General features: G+C 43.0%; 1 protein-coding gene across 1 annotated transcript in view; it reads right to left on the reverse strand.

Annotated features, from left to right (window-relative positions):
* LOC122793226 (polypyrimidine tract-binding protein 3-like) overlaps window positions 1–17852 on the reverse strand; it is a gene marked incomplete in the record, with an annotated part of 1714658 nt that overhangs the window by 1340220 nt on the left and 356586 nt on the right. The window contains 2 exon segments of the mRNA XM_044061073.1: window positions 3316–3462; window positions 4203–4372. Of these exon segments, the coding sequence (XP_043917008.1) occupies window positions 3316–3462; window positions 4203–4372 (317 nt within the window).

The following is a 17852-nucleotide window of genomic DNA, read 5'->3' on the forward strand; positions in this document are numbered from 1 at the left end:
TAAGAAGACCCTGAGAATCAACTTGTTTCGTCTCTCCTGCAGGACTCTCTGGCTGAAGGAGTGACAAATAGCACAGGAGTCCTGCAGGTGAAGAGGGCCCAAACAATACAGGCAAGAAGTGTGACCGTCTGTCAGAGACATCTTCTGACAGCACGAGTCACACTTCTTAAAACCTGAAACCCTCTCCTTTGACATGGTGCCGAAACACAACACACACAGACACACCAGTCAAAATTAAATTAAACAAAATACCAAGAGGTATTTTATAAAAACACCAACACACACACCCTAACAGGGGGGGGGATGGGATAGGGAAATTGACTAACAAAAATTAAAGAGACAGGGATTTCTGTCAGAAAAAGGGTAGAAATAAATTTAAACTATCAAAAAATTAGTTTTAAACTAAAAGGGGCTTGAAAAATCACAAATGTGAACTACTTACCAGGAGCTGGTAAAGAGAAGACCTCCCAAGCGAAGCGGCAAACGAGATCTGGGTACTTACTGCCTTGCATCATGGGATATGGGGCTGCCTCGAGCTGGTAAAAGGAGTTCTCGAGCTAAAGCAAGTGCCGAGTCGGAGCCGAGGATCGGCTCCGAACCCATCAAGCAAGAATGAAGGCGAGATTGACAACTTAACATCAGACTGTTTTTGGCACATGAGGGCCTGCAATTCTGAAAACATTCTAGCAGTAGTAATTGCCACTGATAGGACTGGTTTTCCCCAGACTAAATACAATGTGTGCATGTGGAGGGGAAGAATTCATATGGTGGCGAAGAACCATTTCACCGGAAAGTAGCTGATATTCCATGGCAGTTCTGTCTCTTAGGGGGCCATAGGCTCAATATCCACTTTAAAAACTGCTTAACTGGCAACATGGAACTTTGCTATGCCCTGAAGTTGTTTGACAGAAAAAAAAAACATTTTTCGGGAAAAAAGACTCTCTGCTATAGTGTCCACCCCTGACCCCAAGAACAAGATTTGCTTGCTGGATACAAGACAGGCCTTTTGGAAAGCTCAGACAGGCCCAGCTTTTGACAATAACAGTGAACTGAAGACCCTTCTGAATCTTCTCTAAAATCATCTCTGAATGAGTTAAGTAAGGGTATATATTAATGCTCTTGGTTCTACACAGGACACTTACAGGAGCCAGGTATCTTATGAACATGTGTACAATAAATATATAAAATAAAAAGGCAAGGAGATGTAATGGAAGTGCCAACCCTCTGCTTTTGCTTTAAGAAATACAGTTTGCCCCCAACAAGCTCTATAGGTAAAAGAATGCGAGCTTGGCAAATAAGGGTCCTGAAGGCCAGAGTAGCAAATGAAACATTTCTTACTAAATCTGTTGAGAGTCATTCTCCCCCATCACTAAGTGCATTCTTGGCTACAGCCATAACTTCCTTGCTGGACATCACTGCTGGAACTGCAAAAGGGATTTCATGAACACGTTTGAAGGAGGTGTCAACCCTATCAAAAACATTAGGCTTCCTGTTAGGGATCTGGCTCAAATTATACATTTGCAAAGAAATCTTTACATGCCTGCCTTATAAAAAGGAATGGCTATTGTTTACATTTACGCAGGCCCAGAAGCTGTTTGCACCTTAACAAGGCCACAGAAACTTCTTCAGCCTCTCATGTGAAACAGCCCCTTATACCAGGAGTGGAATCCTCAAATACATTCTCTGGTAGAGATGCAGACAGCAGGTTGCCCTCAGAATCACACATTATAAATTACATACATACATGCATGCATGGCCAAAGTCTTTGCTTCAACACCTTTAATTCTTGCATGACTCCATTGCCCGTTAATCTCTGCAGAAATGCAAACTTATTTTCTCTTGGTTTAAAATGCAGCTCCTCAGCTGTGGTTGAAACTGATCCACTCTGAATCAAACCCATCTCCCCAGCTAACAAAAAAAAAAAAAAAAATCATCATTAGTTCTCTGGGTAAACTCTCCTCTGCTTCCTTTAGTGAATCTTTCTAAACTTGGGGTCATCTAGTGAAGACAGTGGAGAACCAATATAATTTCCATTACCTATATCTGGTGTGGAGGAATCCAATGGAAAGTTCAGATGCTTTTTACACATGCTTCTTAACTGACATCACAAAAGAGACCAGTCCAAGGAAGAAACTGGGTTAAGGTCTGGCTAGTCAAGCGTGGGGACTTCCAGACACACTGCCCTGCCCCCTCTGCCAAAAAGACATACAGGAAAAAGTCTGTGGTCAAGCGAGATGTTGATCCAAGTACAGCTGCTAAAAGCAGCACATGAGGTGCTATTTGCAATATCAGTGTAGAAAATCAATATCAAAACAATGCCTGGGTCCAACAGTCCTGGTCCAATTGACAGGGCTGATGGATCCATCAGACCCAAGCTTAACACAGAAGACCAAGAAGCCAGGGTTTGAAATCTGAGCACAGACTGAAAAATAGCCCCAAAAATGTTAGCAATGAAGGTTGACTACTTCAAGCTGATCATGACACCAGAGTCATGGATTTCCCCAATGACAAAAATCAATACCAAAGCTACTGACTTTGAAGACATCACTTATATGGGAGGAACCATACGTAAAGGTTGTGGTCTTGAAGTAAGAACAACTGAAGTGCACATATCTATTCAACACCTTCAAAGTAGAGACCAGCCTCAGTGGAACCCCAACAGAAACAGTGGTCAGAGGACAATCGCAAAGAACACAAAAAGAGGACAGGAATGAAGCAACTCTGTATACCCTAGTACTAGAAAAGAGGAGGCTGTACACATTTCCTGGGGTAATTTGCAAAGGGCCCTCATATTCTCTTACTCTGTCCAAGTAGCAGAATGATTACAGAAGGACTAAGAATCTAGTAGACAACGATGTTGATGGTAAAATGTTCCTTCTCAATGACATATCCATGGGGAACACTTGCTTTCATTAACCTAGGGGGTTAGCATTTATTTTGCTAACCTACAGGGTTAGGATAATGGTTAACCTTACCTCTATACAGTATAGGGTTTGATTATGAGGTACTGTTACTGGCTAGGTTTGTAATGGTCTGCAGACTAATGGCTTAGTGTTCATCTATGAAGATGTACTGGAGTTAGATGATAAACTATCCTAGGCTTTTTTTTTTTCTTTTTGTTACATACACCTTGTAAAATAACATTATAACATCATATTTCCGATCACACGTTTGTTTACAATGAGAAAAATATTCAACCAGATTAACTCATGACTTGCACTAGCAACCCGGTCTTTCAAATATGGTAGACACTACACAGAGCTAAAATCTATGTCAACAAAACAGAGAATGAATGTAAATGAAAATTATTCTTACAGCCTGGTTTGGAAGGTTGTCTGTCTTGAGCTCTCTGTGATTAGAATACTGAATGTAGACAGGTTGATTGCGAAGATGTGGAGTGACAGCAGTATAGTAGTTCACCATAGTAACAGCAGCTTCTTCTGAAGCCATTTCTATGAAAGCCTACAATTAACAGGAATGATAAGCTAATTAGCAAGTACTTAATCACAATGTACTTTTAAAACTACAGTAAGTGAAAGAAAAACATTCAACACAAAAGAAAATAGCATTTTCTCAGAGTTTGAAAAAAACCTGCAAAGTTGACTGCAAAAATCATATGTTGCTAATGTAACACAAAAAAAGTGTTTACTTGACAGGGTGCAAAAACAAGCACCTTACACTAAACCAATCCTCCATGTGCCTTGTTTGCAAAGTATAAACAGTATCCTGCAGTACGGCTGTCCTGTACAAAAGTTAGTGTTCATGGAAATAAAAACAAACAGTATCTGCCAGCTTTGACAACATCAAGGACATGGAGGAAATCAGGGAGCACTACCTGCAAAGCTGAACCCAACATGATTTTTCAGTTGCTCCCCAAATGCTACAAAATTTTAGAAAAATTAAAATAAAGTACTTTTGATATATTGGCTTGGGAAAGAAAACTGTTCAGTAAACCTCAACAGCAGTCATATTTTATAGACTATAAATACTTACAGGGAATCACAATTCAAAAATTGCAAACATTCCACATATCTTGCACACCAGCAAAATAGCTTACACTTTTATCTTTGCTTTAGTTAGTAATCGATTAGGCTTCCCTCAGCATAACCCAGCATCAGCTAAGTCTTAAGCACATACTTGAGCTGTAACATGGAGTTCATAAATGATCAAGGTTTCCTGCAACATTAGTCTGGAATATTTACCTGACTTTTGCCTTTGAGCATCAAGAGGTTAGTTACTTTGCCAAAAGGGAGGCCTAATGAGATGACCTCTGGTTCACTGACATCAACTGGAATTTTGCGAACATGAAGAACACGAGAAGGGGAGCATGGAGACCGGTCTCCTCTGAATTTCTTGCTATCATTTCCATTACCTAGAATGCATTAAAAATTATAAAACATTTGAATAACATTTTAAATATTTTTTTCAAAATCAGTGTTATACAGTGTGAACTTCTTAAAACAATGGATGTTTCAGCTATCAATGGTACTTTAAAATAAATGTTATATACTTACATTAACACTGGATCTTCACTGTCTCTAGTCCACCCACTTCAGCTTATGGGAAATGCACCATGAAGTGGATAGAACCAAAGCAAGAGCAGCTACTCACTCCCAAAGTTCAATCTCTGCCCCTACTTCCACAGTGCACCTACCCCCCACCCCCTTTGAGTTTGCTGCCTGGAGTGTAAAAACACTAAGATAGTAGGAAGACATTGTGGTAACTGCTGAATAGGCTTCAGGGCAGACCTACAAGATCTGTCCAGCAGTGCAACTTGTATGAAAGTGTATGGATGGTATATTACTGAAGTAGACCATCTAGGGAGAATGAAGACAGTACAATAGCACAAATAAACTTACCCATAACAATAGATCTTCAAATGATCACAGCAGCTGCTCCATCCCCCCCCCCATTTTTTGTATTTTATACACCAGGGTGTGTCGTTTTTTTGCTATATTCCAAGACTTGTCCTCTCAGGGCATTAGCCTCCCTCTCTGTTGACAAGAAAACTCTGAAGAGCTTTGGAGACCAAACCCGAATTTAGATAACGTGCTGTTTGGGCATGTGAAATGGTGCCCTGAAAGTTATGGAAGGTGCCCGGCTGCTATAATCCTTAATATGATATAATATATACAGCTTATGTTATCGCAGCAGTGATCCTTATGAAGGAATCCACAGTTAAGTACATACCTTTTGCATTTTGTGTTATCCCATCCATCTGCTTCAACCTGGGGGACAGGAACTCCACCTACAAAGTCCTGGATGGTATCAAGAAGGATGCCCCCTCAGAACAGCAGCCCCAAAGGAAAACTTTGACCTGGAGATTACATCCAATTTATAGTGTTTGACAAAGGTGAGTAGCAGACATGGTGTTGCTGCAGTACAAATGTCATTAATGGAAGATTTCTTGAAGGCTATACAAGTTGCAATGTAAACTGTGTGCGTCATCTTGACAAGTTAACTGTGGATACAATGCATATCAACTTGGAAAGGGAATAAGAAATGGAAAGCTGTTTACCAAATAAGGAAAGACAAATTACAAGTTAAAACGTAGTTGTATGTGAACATCCAATTTGTGAACAAATATTCCCCTTAAATAGAATACCAAGGGTAAAAGGCTGGGAGATAAGTAGTTTGGTTTAGAACAGATTCTGAAGTGACCTTAGGCATGAATGAGGGATTGGTTCTGAGATATTATCCTTGTGAAATACTAAATAAGAGGGATTGGATAAAAGTGTGTGTATTTCAGAACTTGCCTGTATGATGTAACAGGAGTAATGTCTTCCAGGAGAGATTTCAACTATAATGAGGAGAGTTCAAAAAGAGGAGGAGTCCAAGCTTCTAGTGTGAAGCTGAGATCCCAGGGTGGTATGGGGGTCTTCAACAAGAGGTCTAGGAAGAAAGGTGCCCTTTGGAAAGGCTTTGTACATCATCTGGGAAGCCAGATGTAGAGAACTGAAGCTCTAATGGAAATTAGAAATGGCCACTAACTGGAATAACAAGAAACTGAACCAGAGAGAGAGTAAACTGAGACAAAGGACTCTAGCTGTGGTGGAGCTAGGCCTTGCTAGCAAGCCCAAAACTGAAAGGATCCTTGGTAATTAGTGGAACTGCAGAAACCATTCATGGTACTGGAGAAGTCTTGTGGTCAAGCTTGAGGGAAAGAATGTCCAGGTGAGGTCCGCCATGTGAGTGGACACAAGATCCACTTTGGAATCTAGAGGCCAAATTGCTTCATAACGTGACTCCACAGTGTTGGAAACCAAATCTTCCACAATCAGAAGGGGGCTATGACAATGACAGAAGTCTTGTACAAGGATGCTTTCCAGAGAAACCTGGTCACTGATGACAACCAGTGAAAAGCATTACCGATTATACCACAGACAGACCACAGAATCCCATGGTGTATGACCCCATGGAGAGATTATGGCAAAACAGCTGCTGCACTTATTGTTAAAAGATGCATAAACATCAAAATAAGGCTTGTCCAAGCAGAAAAAAATATGTATGCAACTTATGGGTTAACACACTACTTCTGAGGCATCAGAATACAACAGCTGAGCCATTCCACCAGATAATTACTCCTTCCTGGAATGTGCAACAGCTACTGAATGTGATGTGAAGAAAATCACCCATTATCACATTCTCATGGCTTCTCAACAGAAGGGGTATGACCGGGTTCCTCTTTGCTTGCTTATATACAATACCACTGACATATCTGTATGGATAGAAATCACAACGTGAGGAAGAAATTCGTAAATGCCCTAAAATAAATGACTGCCCTCATCTCCAATATATTAATGTGAAGGCTACCTTCTTTCCCTGGACACATGCACAGACAGACGCACCCCATAAAAGGTCAATCTGGCCCCTCTGAAGGGGGAGAAAGACTTACTACCACAGCAGATGTGTGCATGACCACTGCAACAGCTTTAACTAAATGGTATGTCCTGCAAAGGACACATCTGGCCAGCTTCCAAAGTTTCAGGACACCTTCCATGCACCCAGTTAGTCAGCTTGAGCTAAGCTAACTAAAGCGACCGGTTTAGGCATTAACCCTTTCACAACTTTTATGCCAACAGAGAGAAGGAAGCTGAGCCCTGAAAGGACAATGCTAGGAACAAAATAAAAAAAATGTCTACACCCTAGCATAAACGCACAACAAAAAGTACAGTTTTGTACCTACCATAAATGTAGATGTTAGAGGATCCACATTGCTGCAGTCCTTACTATTGGGTAGTCCGCTGTCCAGTCGGCCCGAATACCAGAGTATATGGCTGACGTCGGTCAGGGCGCATTAGACTGACGTCAGTACGTCAGGGTACTAATGCGCATGACCGACGTCATATCCTCAGTCTTTTCTTGCCCCAGATGTCAGAAGACCCTAAAAAGACAAGGCCCAAAATACCTGCACCAAAAATATGTACAATATATACAAAAATATATACAAAAATATAAGCATATAACCTCACCTACACAACCACCCCTAAACACAGAGGGGAAGGAGGGAGTGGACTGCAGCAATGTGGATCCTCGAACATCTACATTTATGGTAGGTACAAAACTGTACTATGTTCTTCGTTCCACATTGCTGCAGTCCTTACTATTGGGTAGAATCCCAAAGCAGAGGTAAGGGAGGCTGGCAAATCATAAAGAAGTAGGAGCTGACAACATGCCTTGCAAAACAGCTGTGGCAAAACCAGCCCTAGACTTAGAGTAGATAGGAAGGTGATAATGCTTAGAGAAAGTATGCACTGAACTCCAAGTAGCTGCCTCCAAAATATCCTTAGTTGCCACCCCTTAGAAATGCTGTTGAAGTGGCAGTAGCCCTAGTGGAATGAGGCCTAATCCCAGCTGGAATCTCCTTGCCATGATGGGAATAACAAAATGCAATGCAAAACCCAATCCACCTAGAAATAGTTTGTTTTGACACAGGCTTGCCCTGAACTCAAAGCAAAAGAAACAAACAACTGCTGAGACTGCCTAAAATCCTTAGTCCTGCTTAAATAATAACGCAATTGCCTGTGTACATCTAAAGTGTGCAAAATCTTTTCCCCTTTATTTTGGGGGTCTGCATAAAAAGTAGGCAAATGAATAGTTTGGTTTAAAGCCACACTAGAAACCACCTTAGGCATAAAGGAAGGATTAGTACGTAATGATACCCTATCCTTATGGAAAATCAAAAGGGCTCTACTGCCATAAGGGCCTGCAACTCAGACACCCTTCTTGCAGAAGTAATAGCCAACAGAAAAGCAGTCTTCCATGACAAGTATTTCAATTCAGCAGTAGCCGCAGGCTCAAAAGGTTGTAGAGTAAGTTTTTCCAACACAAAATTGAGATCCCAAGCAGGAGTAGGAGCTCTCCGTGGGGTCTTATATTCTTTGCCCCTCTAAGAAACTGCTTGAACAAAGGATGCGAAAACAATGGTGGGTCACAATCATAGTGAGCTGAAATTGCTGCAGCATGAATCTTAATGGAAGAGAAGGACAAACCTTTGTCCAATAACTCAGTAAGATATTGAAGAGCCACACTCAAATTAGGCTCAGAAATCTCCAAATTCTTTGCTGTACTCCAAAATAAAAATCTCTTCCATTTTTCTACACTTTCCTTGTACTAGGTCTTCTAGCTTCCATAATCACATTTAAAACTTGTTGAGGAAGTTGAGACCTGCTGTGTTTCAACACAGAATATGCCAGGCTGTTAGATGAAGAGAGTGAAGCTTGACATTGAGCAGATGACCGTCCTTCTGAGATAACAGATGAGGAATCAAAGGTAAAGGCCATGGAGGCTTCCTTACCAGACTCCTTAGTAGTGGGTACCAGTGTTGCCGAGGCCAATCTGGAGCTATCAAAATCATCCTTGGCTTGTCTTGTCTGACTTTTAATAGCACCTTTGGAAGAAGAGGCAGAGGTGGAAAGGCATACACATGAAGGTTTTTCCAACTGAAAGACAGAGCATCCACTTTCCAAGCTGTGTGATGAAACCCCTTTGTGCAAAACTTTGGCAGCTGGTGGTTTAGTGGAGAAGCGAACAGATCTATGTATGGAGTTCCCCATGACACTGTCAATTTCTGAAATACATGAAGATCCAGTTTCCACTCGTGGGGATCCATGATTTGTCTGCTTAACACATCTGCTAAGGAGTTCTGTGCTCGGCAGAAACCTTGCCTGTAGAGTTAGTTGCAAGCTTAGCAGTCTCCCATAAAATCATTGCTTGCCTGCATAGAGGATAAGAATGTGTTCCCCTTGCTTGTTGATGTACCACATGACAGTTGTGTTGTCTGTTAGAATCAACACCTGCCCTGGAAGAAGTAACTCCTTGAAAGCCATTAATGCAAACTGGACTGCTAACATCTCCTTCATGTTGATATGTAGATGCTGTAGTCTGGCAGGCCACTTGTCTTGTATCCACTTTCCATTTAGATGAGCTCCCCAAGCAATGTCCGAGGCATCTGTCGTTAAAATCTGACTCGCCTCTGGCCGGGTCACAGAGAGTCCCTTGTTTAGGTGACATTCCTGAGCCCACCACAAAAATTCTTTTGAAGGCAAGGTATTATTTGAATGACAGTGTCCAAATCCTGGCAGTGCTGTGTCCATACATTTTGAGATACCATTGTAGCTTCCTCATATGCAGTTTGGCATTGGGAAGCACCAGAATACAAGATGCCATGAACCCTAATGCTTGAAGGACTGTCCTTGCAGTCAGCACGGACTGATGAGATAGTTGATGGAAGTAAAGTGATAGACTCTTTTGTTTGTCCGGGGTTAAAAGGCCATCTGGGCTGCTGTATTCAGTCTCACACCCAGAAAGCACATGTCTTGAGAGGGTACTAGACTGGACTTTATTTCGTTCACAGAATACCCTAGGCATCTTAGCACTGCTATAACATATTCCAGATGCTGTAGAAGGTCTTCCTTTTCTTGAGCCAGAATCAGGCAGTCGTCCAAGTAAGGATAGATTTGAATTCCTTTTAGCCTGAAGTAAGCTATCACTGGAGCCAGAACCTTTGTGAATACTCTGGGCAGTAGATAAGCCAAAGGGCAATGCAGAGAACTGATAATGAGAATTTCCAGCTCAATACTTCCTGCAACTTAGTCTTATAGGCACATGAAGGTAAGCTTCCTTGAGATCTAAAGTTACCATCCAGTGATCTTTGCCCAGCAGAGGTAAAAGCTGTTGTAACGTCAACATTTTGAACTTGGGAATGTCCAGATAAGTGTTGAGGATAGATAAATCCAAAATTGGTCTCCACGTGTTTCCCTTCTTTGGTACTAGGAACAGGCGAGAATAAAATCCTAGGCCCCTTTCTGATACAGGGACTGGCTGAATGGCCCCTATTTGGAGTAACAGAGAAATTTGCTTGTGAGCCTCTTTCCTTTGTGTAGGAGGAACATCTGGCATGCCTTTGAAAGGGGGCAATGTATGGAAATAAAACCTGTAACCGTGGTGAATGATATCCAACACCCATCTGTCTTGAGTAATTAAATCCCAATTTCCTTTGAAAAGAGACAGTCTTCCTCCCAAAGGAGCTGCCAGACGAGAATCTACTGGCAGCTGAAAGGGCAGGTCATTGGGTCTGTTTACGAAAGGACTGACCCTGCCCTCACCAGAAGTCTGAGCAGGTGAACTCCTGTTCTAGGCCTAAAAGAACCTTGAGCTCTGCCCCTACCACGTCTAGACCTACCCCTAGACTGGGAATCATAAGCAGGATATGTCCATCCCTTAGTAGGCCAATTTCTACTAAACTTGTGGCTGCACCTGCAAAAATCTTTAACAGTTTGCATAGACTTAGCTTTGTCCTCCATTTTCTTTAAAACTGCTTCCACAGGCAAACCAAACAACACATAAGACTGTAAAGGAGCATCCAAAATCCTTGTCTTAACATGCTCAGCTAAATTCTGATCCCTCAACCAGGCATGCCTAAGAACAGAACTAGTGGCAGCCATCCTCGAGGAGGCCTGTACAGCATCAAAACCACATTGCAAAGAATGCTTACCCACTTGTTCAGACACATGAACTAAATCCAGCAACTCTTTACACTCAATACCTTCCGCCAAAGCATCCACCTTAGATTTCAGTTGTGAAAGGAGATAATTTTGATATTTAAGCATGTGAAACTGACAATTCAACGCCTCATGGCTAAAGTGGAAGAAGTATACACTTTCTTTCCCCATCTATCCAAAGCCCTTGCCTCTTTATCAGTGGGAACAGGGTTTTTAACCACAGAGGCCTTAACACCTTTAGGTCCCTGAGAAACAGTTTCGGGTCTGCCCTAGGACTCTTAAAAGATACTTATGAGCTTCAGGCACCCTATAGTACCTATCAGGTTTAACAGGAGCAGGAGGCAAAGAATCAGGGTTCAGGGAAGCCTCTGCAAAACATCCTCCACCACATTCAACACAGAAGGTATAGCTAAGGGCCTATGCTGGGGCAAAACAAGAATTCCTAAGCCTTTTACTAGAATCAGAGTAATCCTGGCCTTCCCATTTAAAGTGCTCCCTCATGGAATGCAGAGTCTCTGAAAATGAGAAATCCTCAGGAGGAGAAGCTGTAGGAGTGGAATCATCCACATCAGAATCAGAATAAGGAGGATACTCCTGCAAATCTTCCACAGAAGACTCGGAAGCCTCTGAACACTGTTCAAAACTATCAAACTCCGGTTCCACCCTAGGCCTCTTATCAGGGGGGGGCATAGAACCTCTAATCATAGTAATCAAATCTTCTGCCATTTTAAGCATATGTTTCTTAGGCACAGAACCTGAAATGCTAGGAGAAGCCCCCACTGAAGCTGAACTTGGCCTACCTCTCAAAGAAGGTTTGGCAACAGAAGGAGAGGCTCTAACTACCTTGGGAAGAGAGGGAAGAACAGTTACCTGAGAAGCCCCCTCAGCCTGGCCTACCTCCTGAGAAGGCACATCCTGTAACAGTAAAGTCTCTGCCTGAGACTCCAAAGAAACTACTGGCAAAACCTCTGGCTCCACTGAGCCTTCTAAAGAACCGACGTCCGGGACTGCCGGTTCATCAACCCTAGGCTTCGCTGTTTTGTCCTTACGCTTCTTGGACGAAGCGGGCGGAGCATCCGACGGCATTTTATAATTGCAACGCTTCCCAAACACTAACCTGGCACAGTCTAACCGCCTCTTAATAGTGCGTTTGTTAAACCTAGCACAAGAGCGGCATCCAACAACGTCGTGCTCAGGCCCTAAACAAGGTATACACAAGGTATGGTAATCCCTATGAGGTATATGTTTCCCACAAGAAATACAGTTATTCACTTTTCTGACATCCGTTAAATACTGAGGCAAGAAAACCAAAATGTTCCCCAACGGGTACTTAGCCAACTCTGATTCGGTCTGAAACTCCGGAAATATTTCAGAACGCCAACCTGCACTCGCAAAACTGCTTCTGCATCGGACCATGCGGCAAAAAAGACTGAGGATATGACGTCGGTCATGCGCATTAGTACCCTGACGTACTGACGTCAGTCTAATGCGCCCTGACCGACGTCAGCCATATACTCTGGTATTCGGGCCGACTGGACAGCGGACTACCCAATAGTAAGGACTGCAGCAATGTGGAACGAAGAACATCAAGGGGAATGGAGAGGGGGAGTGGCTACTGTAGCAGTCATTCAAACATCTACTGTTATGGTAAGTGTATTTACACTGCTGTACTATGTTCATCATATTGATCAGTAGCCTTAGCTATATGGCTAGACCACCCTAGCTTACTACATTTGGGAGTTTGAAGGTGTATCTAGGCGCCCCTGAAGAATTGCCCTAGCAAAGCCTCATCTGGGCCAAGAAAAGGAATCAAGCTTGCAATGCCTTGCAAAAATACGTAAAAAGGACCAAATTACTACTTCTAGGACACTTCTAGAATCCGACCCATTCCAAAAAAAACATAGATGAAGCAAAGCCTGGTAGAGTGGGCCTCGACCCTGCCTGAAATAATTTTGCTATGGTGAAAATAAAGGAGACCCGGGGATCAAGCACGAATCATACCAGCTCTAGGTGATCCTCCCTGATGGGGATAAGGGCGAAGTACTTCCTGCACCAGCTGTTGAGGGGAGTGGCAAATAGGTCGCAGCAAAGTGGACCCCCAATGCCAATCTTCATCTCCACCACACAGATTGAGAAACCACTCATGGGGCATTAGAATGGATCTGCTGAGCTTGTCCTAACATTTTTGTTTCCCCCAGAATGTGCATCTCAACTAGAAAACGGTCTGAAGAGATTGACCATTCCCCATAATCTCATGGCCTTTCATTGGATTCCTCCTTTTTCTTTAAGATACCAGACTACAGACATGTCAGTCTGAATTGCAATCATTCTGAAGGGAAGAGTGTCCTGAAAGGCCTGCAAAGCTAATAGGACTGCTCTCATCTCCAGGATGCTGACATGCAACTTGGTCTCTTGGACAGTTCTTCTCAAGTAATGCCACCCCCACCCCAAATGAGAAGCATCCATGGTCACTGTGGTCATAGGGTCTGGAAGGACAAAGGTCTGTCTAGATATAGATAGTTGGATTGCATCCACCAACTGATGCATCTTCTGCAAATGGAGGGGGGGGGGTGAGACTGGTACAGAATGGACCATTGTACAGCTAGTGCCCATTGTAGAATCTGCATAAAAAGCATGCCAATAGAAGTATTACAATGGCCACTGCCATGGAACCTAGTGCTTGCAGTACTGTCCTTGCCAGAGGAGTTGAATAAGTAAGAAAATGAACATGAGTCCTTATTGTAAAGATACGGTGCTGAGGTAAGGATACTATTTGTTTCGTTGGGTCTAGATGAGAGCCGATTAACTCCAGGCTCTGTACTGGGTTTATATTTGACTTATGATTTATAGTCATGCCCAAAGAGTTGCAAATCTCCAGAAAATAGTCCTGGGCATGTAAAAGTAAATGCTTGGAGGGAGAGTTAAGGAGCCAATCATCTAGATGTTGAACACCTGGAATTCTTTGAGTCAAGTGAACTGTCACCACTGCCATGCACTTGCAAAACACCCTGTGGGCTGAGGAGAGTCCAAAGGGCAGTGCTCTGAACTGGTAGTGCCTGGCTCCCAACCAAAAAGAGGTCTTCAGGATTACCTGTCTATTTTGATGCGATAGAATGCATCTTAAAGATCTATACCTGCCCTTGCAAAGAAAGGGTAGAATGGACTGGATCATGACCATTATGAACTCTGCTTTCTATGCAAGCTGATTTAGTTTGCTTAGATCCAGAATAGGTCTCAGGTCCCCTGTTTTCTTTGGCACTAAAAAGTGTGAATAAGTTCAGAATCCTTTCTGGTCTGGGAGGGACCTTTTGGATGACTTGTCTAGCAATTTCATAATATATCTTGTGCTGCTGCCTTTCTCTGACTGGGTGGAATGTCAGGAAGTTTCTTTCTTTGGGGAGGAGGAGGAAGAAGACAAAACGGTATGCAATAACTTCTGGATATTATGCTTAGCACCCAAGTATCTTGTGCTGTATTTTCACAGGGCATCAAGGTGCAAGGGCAATCAACCACGACTGCCTCCAGAGTTGGAAAGTTGCTTTGTAATCCCAAATTGCTTTGTAATCCCACATTTGTCAGTTCCCAAGTTAGTGGTTTTATTCCTGTTCATCTCGGTCTCCAAATCCTGTCTCTGCTCCACTTCCAATGTACTCTATTCTTCTAGTTGACTCTTGTGATTTTTCCCCTCCCAAGCATTTTCTGCTGAAACACTGGAAAAGATTTCACTGGCACAGTATCTCTGTAGTCTATTACCATAAGTACATGAAGCAAAATCTCCTCCCGTGTCACAGCTCACTTTTTTTTGGTCAGACTTTTGTACTTCCTCCTTAGCATGTACTTCATTAAAAAATGTAGTTTGTCCCTCCAGGGGAAAATATTTTGAAGACAGCTGGGTACAGCAATTTAATCTCACAGTTGCTTCTTGACATTCCCCGAATAATGGCATAAATTTACTCCTCTTCTACCTGATGTACATTGAGTAGTCATTTTCCACAAGCACTCAGCTGTCTCCCACTTTTAGTACTTAGTCCTTCTGCCATAGTTGTGACAGAATCAACTCCTTCTGCTGACAAGTTTGCATCTTAAAGGTCTAGGCTGCTTCTCATAGCCAGGTATGGAACACACACGATATACCCTTTCAATTAATTCCTGTTGTAGAAAACCAGTCATAAAATTAAATATATTCTGCACCTTCCAGCTTCTCTGGTACAGCAGAAAATCTCAGTTTTTCTCCAATTGCTTTGTCCTCTAATTCTGTTTTTTTTTTTTTAAACATCTCTTCTTGTGCTGTCTCCAAACATTTCTTCATTTCGACCTCTGAGTTTTGCAGTTTTATCACCTTATCAAAATAACCATTTAAAGCTTCTTCCATTTTTCCAGTCTTATTGTTTGAGTTGATACAATCTTTGTTTACTCTAATCAGGTCTGTGTTGCAGCTGCCTTACACTTTCCTCTAGTTTACTGGAAGCCATGTGTGGAGCTTGCATTGCTTTTTGCTGAACAACTGCAGTACTTTCCCCAGTCAGTGTTTCTGCTGAATAGCTGCAGTACTTTTGCCAGTCAGGGTTTCTTCGCCACATTTTGTAGTTTATTTTCCTTCAGGTATTCTGCATTTCTTTCCTGGCATCAGAGCAGTGCATTTACTAGCCAGTTACTAAAATGTACCTAGAAATTTAGGTCCACTGGCTTTCTCTGCCAAGTTTCTGTTTTCACATTAGGATAGCTAGAATTAAGCTGTTACTCAATGTGCAGCCATCTTGGGAGTCAATCTACCATCTGGAACTTGGATTTTTTTCAAGTACTGGCTTATTTTACCAAGATCCAAATTCAGTCTCAAGTCCCCTGTCTTTTTGGCACTAAAAAGAATGTTGAATAAATTCCGGATCCTGTTTGGTCTTGGGGGCTATTTTCCGGATAACACTTTCAAGCAGCATTCTTATTTCCAGGGCTGATGCCTCCCTCCGATTGGGTGGTATATCAGGGATTTTTCTCATTTTATACGAGGGGGTCTGGGAAATGGTATAAATAACTTGTTCTGGGAAAATGGTATGAATAACCTCTAAATATGATCTTCTACACCCATGTATCTCTTGTGATGGATGCCTAGGCTTCTGGGTGCAGAGTCAAGTGCCCCCCAACTGCCTCCAGAGAACAGCAACCAGAAAACCTTTCAGGAGCACTGACGGGCTTTATCGGAGTAAGTATCTTTGAAACCCCGGATCTACGAGCCAACTCTGCTGCAAGGGTAGTGCCTTCCATTAGAGTTATCCCCTCTGCATCTGGGGAACCATCTCAGAGTCCTGGAAAGGACCTTGGGACTTGCGAAACATATTTCCACCTCTTTGTTGATTCCGGGAAAAGGATCTCTGAGGGGTAGAAAAATGGATCCCAATAGCAGATGAGGTCTTTCAGTCTTGCTCACTTCTGCTGAACATTTCCCTTTACCTTTGGGCTGAACAATGATAATCAAATGAGCACTGATGAATGAAGACTTGAATGTCTCTGCAAAATAGCATAGGCATATCTAGGAATGTCTCCTGATGGCTATGCCCAAGCCCATCTTAGACTCCCTGTTAAGGTAACGGAGAGATGAGATCTGCAAGTTCTTTCTTAGTGGCTGCTGCCACAACCATGGCATCTACTGAGACCCCCAGACAGTGTGATTGGGGATAGGCTCCAAAGTAACTATTTCCTTCCGTGCACTGTGTGAGACTAGGACCATCAGCTGGCGGACGGGGAAATCAAAGAAGACAAAGCTGGGCCACACCATAAAGCCTCCAGGCTGAGAAAAGGGGAGGGTTGGAAGACCATCTATCTTTTTCTTTAAAAGCTCCACAATTTGTCCAAAGGAGACATCCTCAGGTGGAGATCTGGGGGACCCCTCCCCCTTCACTTGACATCAGGGTCCTCAGTGAGAGATTCCTGAGGAGAATCCAAGTGTCTCCTTTTGCACATTCACTTCCTAGGGACTTCAACAGTGGGATGGTCTGGTGAAGTATCAGAAGTGACAGGGGAGTCCCAAGGATCTGACTGGAGGCCTGATTGGGCTGGCTGTCCCGGTGGGACAGAAGTGAGAGGGTGAAAAGATGTTGGAATAAAGATAGGATTTGAAGGGGGCAAAAATGTCCCCTCTCTAGGCACAGAGAAAGCCCTCTCCACCATCTCCAAGGCAGAAGTTCTAGGAGAAACAGAAGGTGGAAGCACCGAAGCCAAACCTCCTATGATGAGCCCTGAATCCCCCCAGGCCCCCATCTCAAGCACCTAGAAGCACTGATGGCTCTGATAACTTTTAGTTATGTACTTACCATAACTTTAGATGTATGGGATCCATCTCGCCTACATTCTCTACAGATGGGTTCGGAGCCGATCCTCGGCTCCGACTCGGCCGCTATACAATAGAACGCAGTCTCTTATTGGCTGAGTTACCTCATATCCCAGGATGCACCACTACTGCTTCCCCAGATCTTGTTTGTCCGCACACATGCACACACACATAGACTGTTGTTATAACATTGCCAGGTGTTTCAAGAGAGGAAAAAGTTGAATTTGGATCGTCCGGTCTCTTCTGGCCTACAAGGCAGGGGGAAGGAGGGTGGGTTATTAGGAATGTAGGCGAGATGGATCCCATACATCTAAAGTTATGGTAAGTACATAACTAAAAGATGTAATGTGATCCTATCTCGCCTAAATTCTCTACAGATGGGACAGCGTCCCTAGCACCTAATTCCTGGGTGGCTCACTGGAAAACACTCCGGAGAACCGTGGAACCGAAGGAAGCTCGACCCCTAGATGCCACATCCAATTTGTAGTGAGAAATAAAGGTGTGTAGAGAAGACCACGTAGCAGCCG

This window comes from Protopterus annectens, chromosome 2.part0 (assembly GCF_019279795.1).
Source record: "Protopterus annectens isolate FY-2018-M chromosome 2.part0, PAN1.0, whole genome shotgun sequence".
NCBI lineage: Eukaryota > Metazoa > Chordata > Ceratodontiformes > Protopteridae > Protopterus > Protopterus annectens.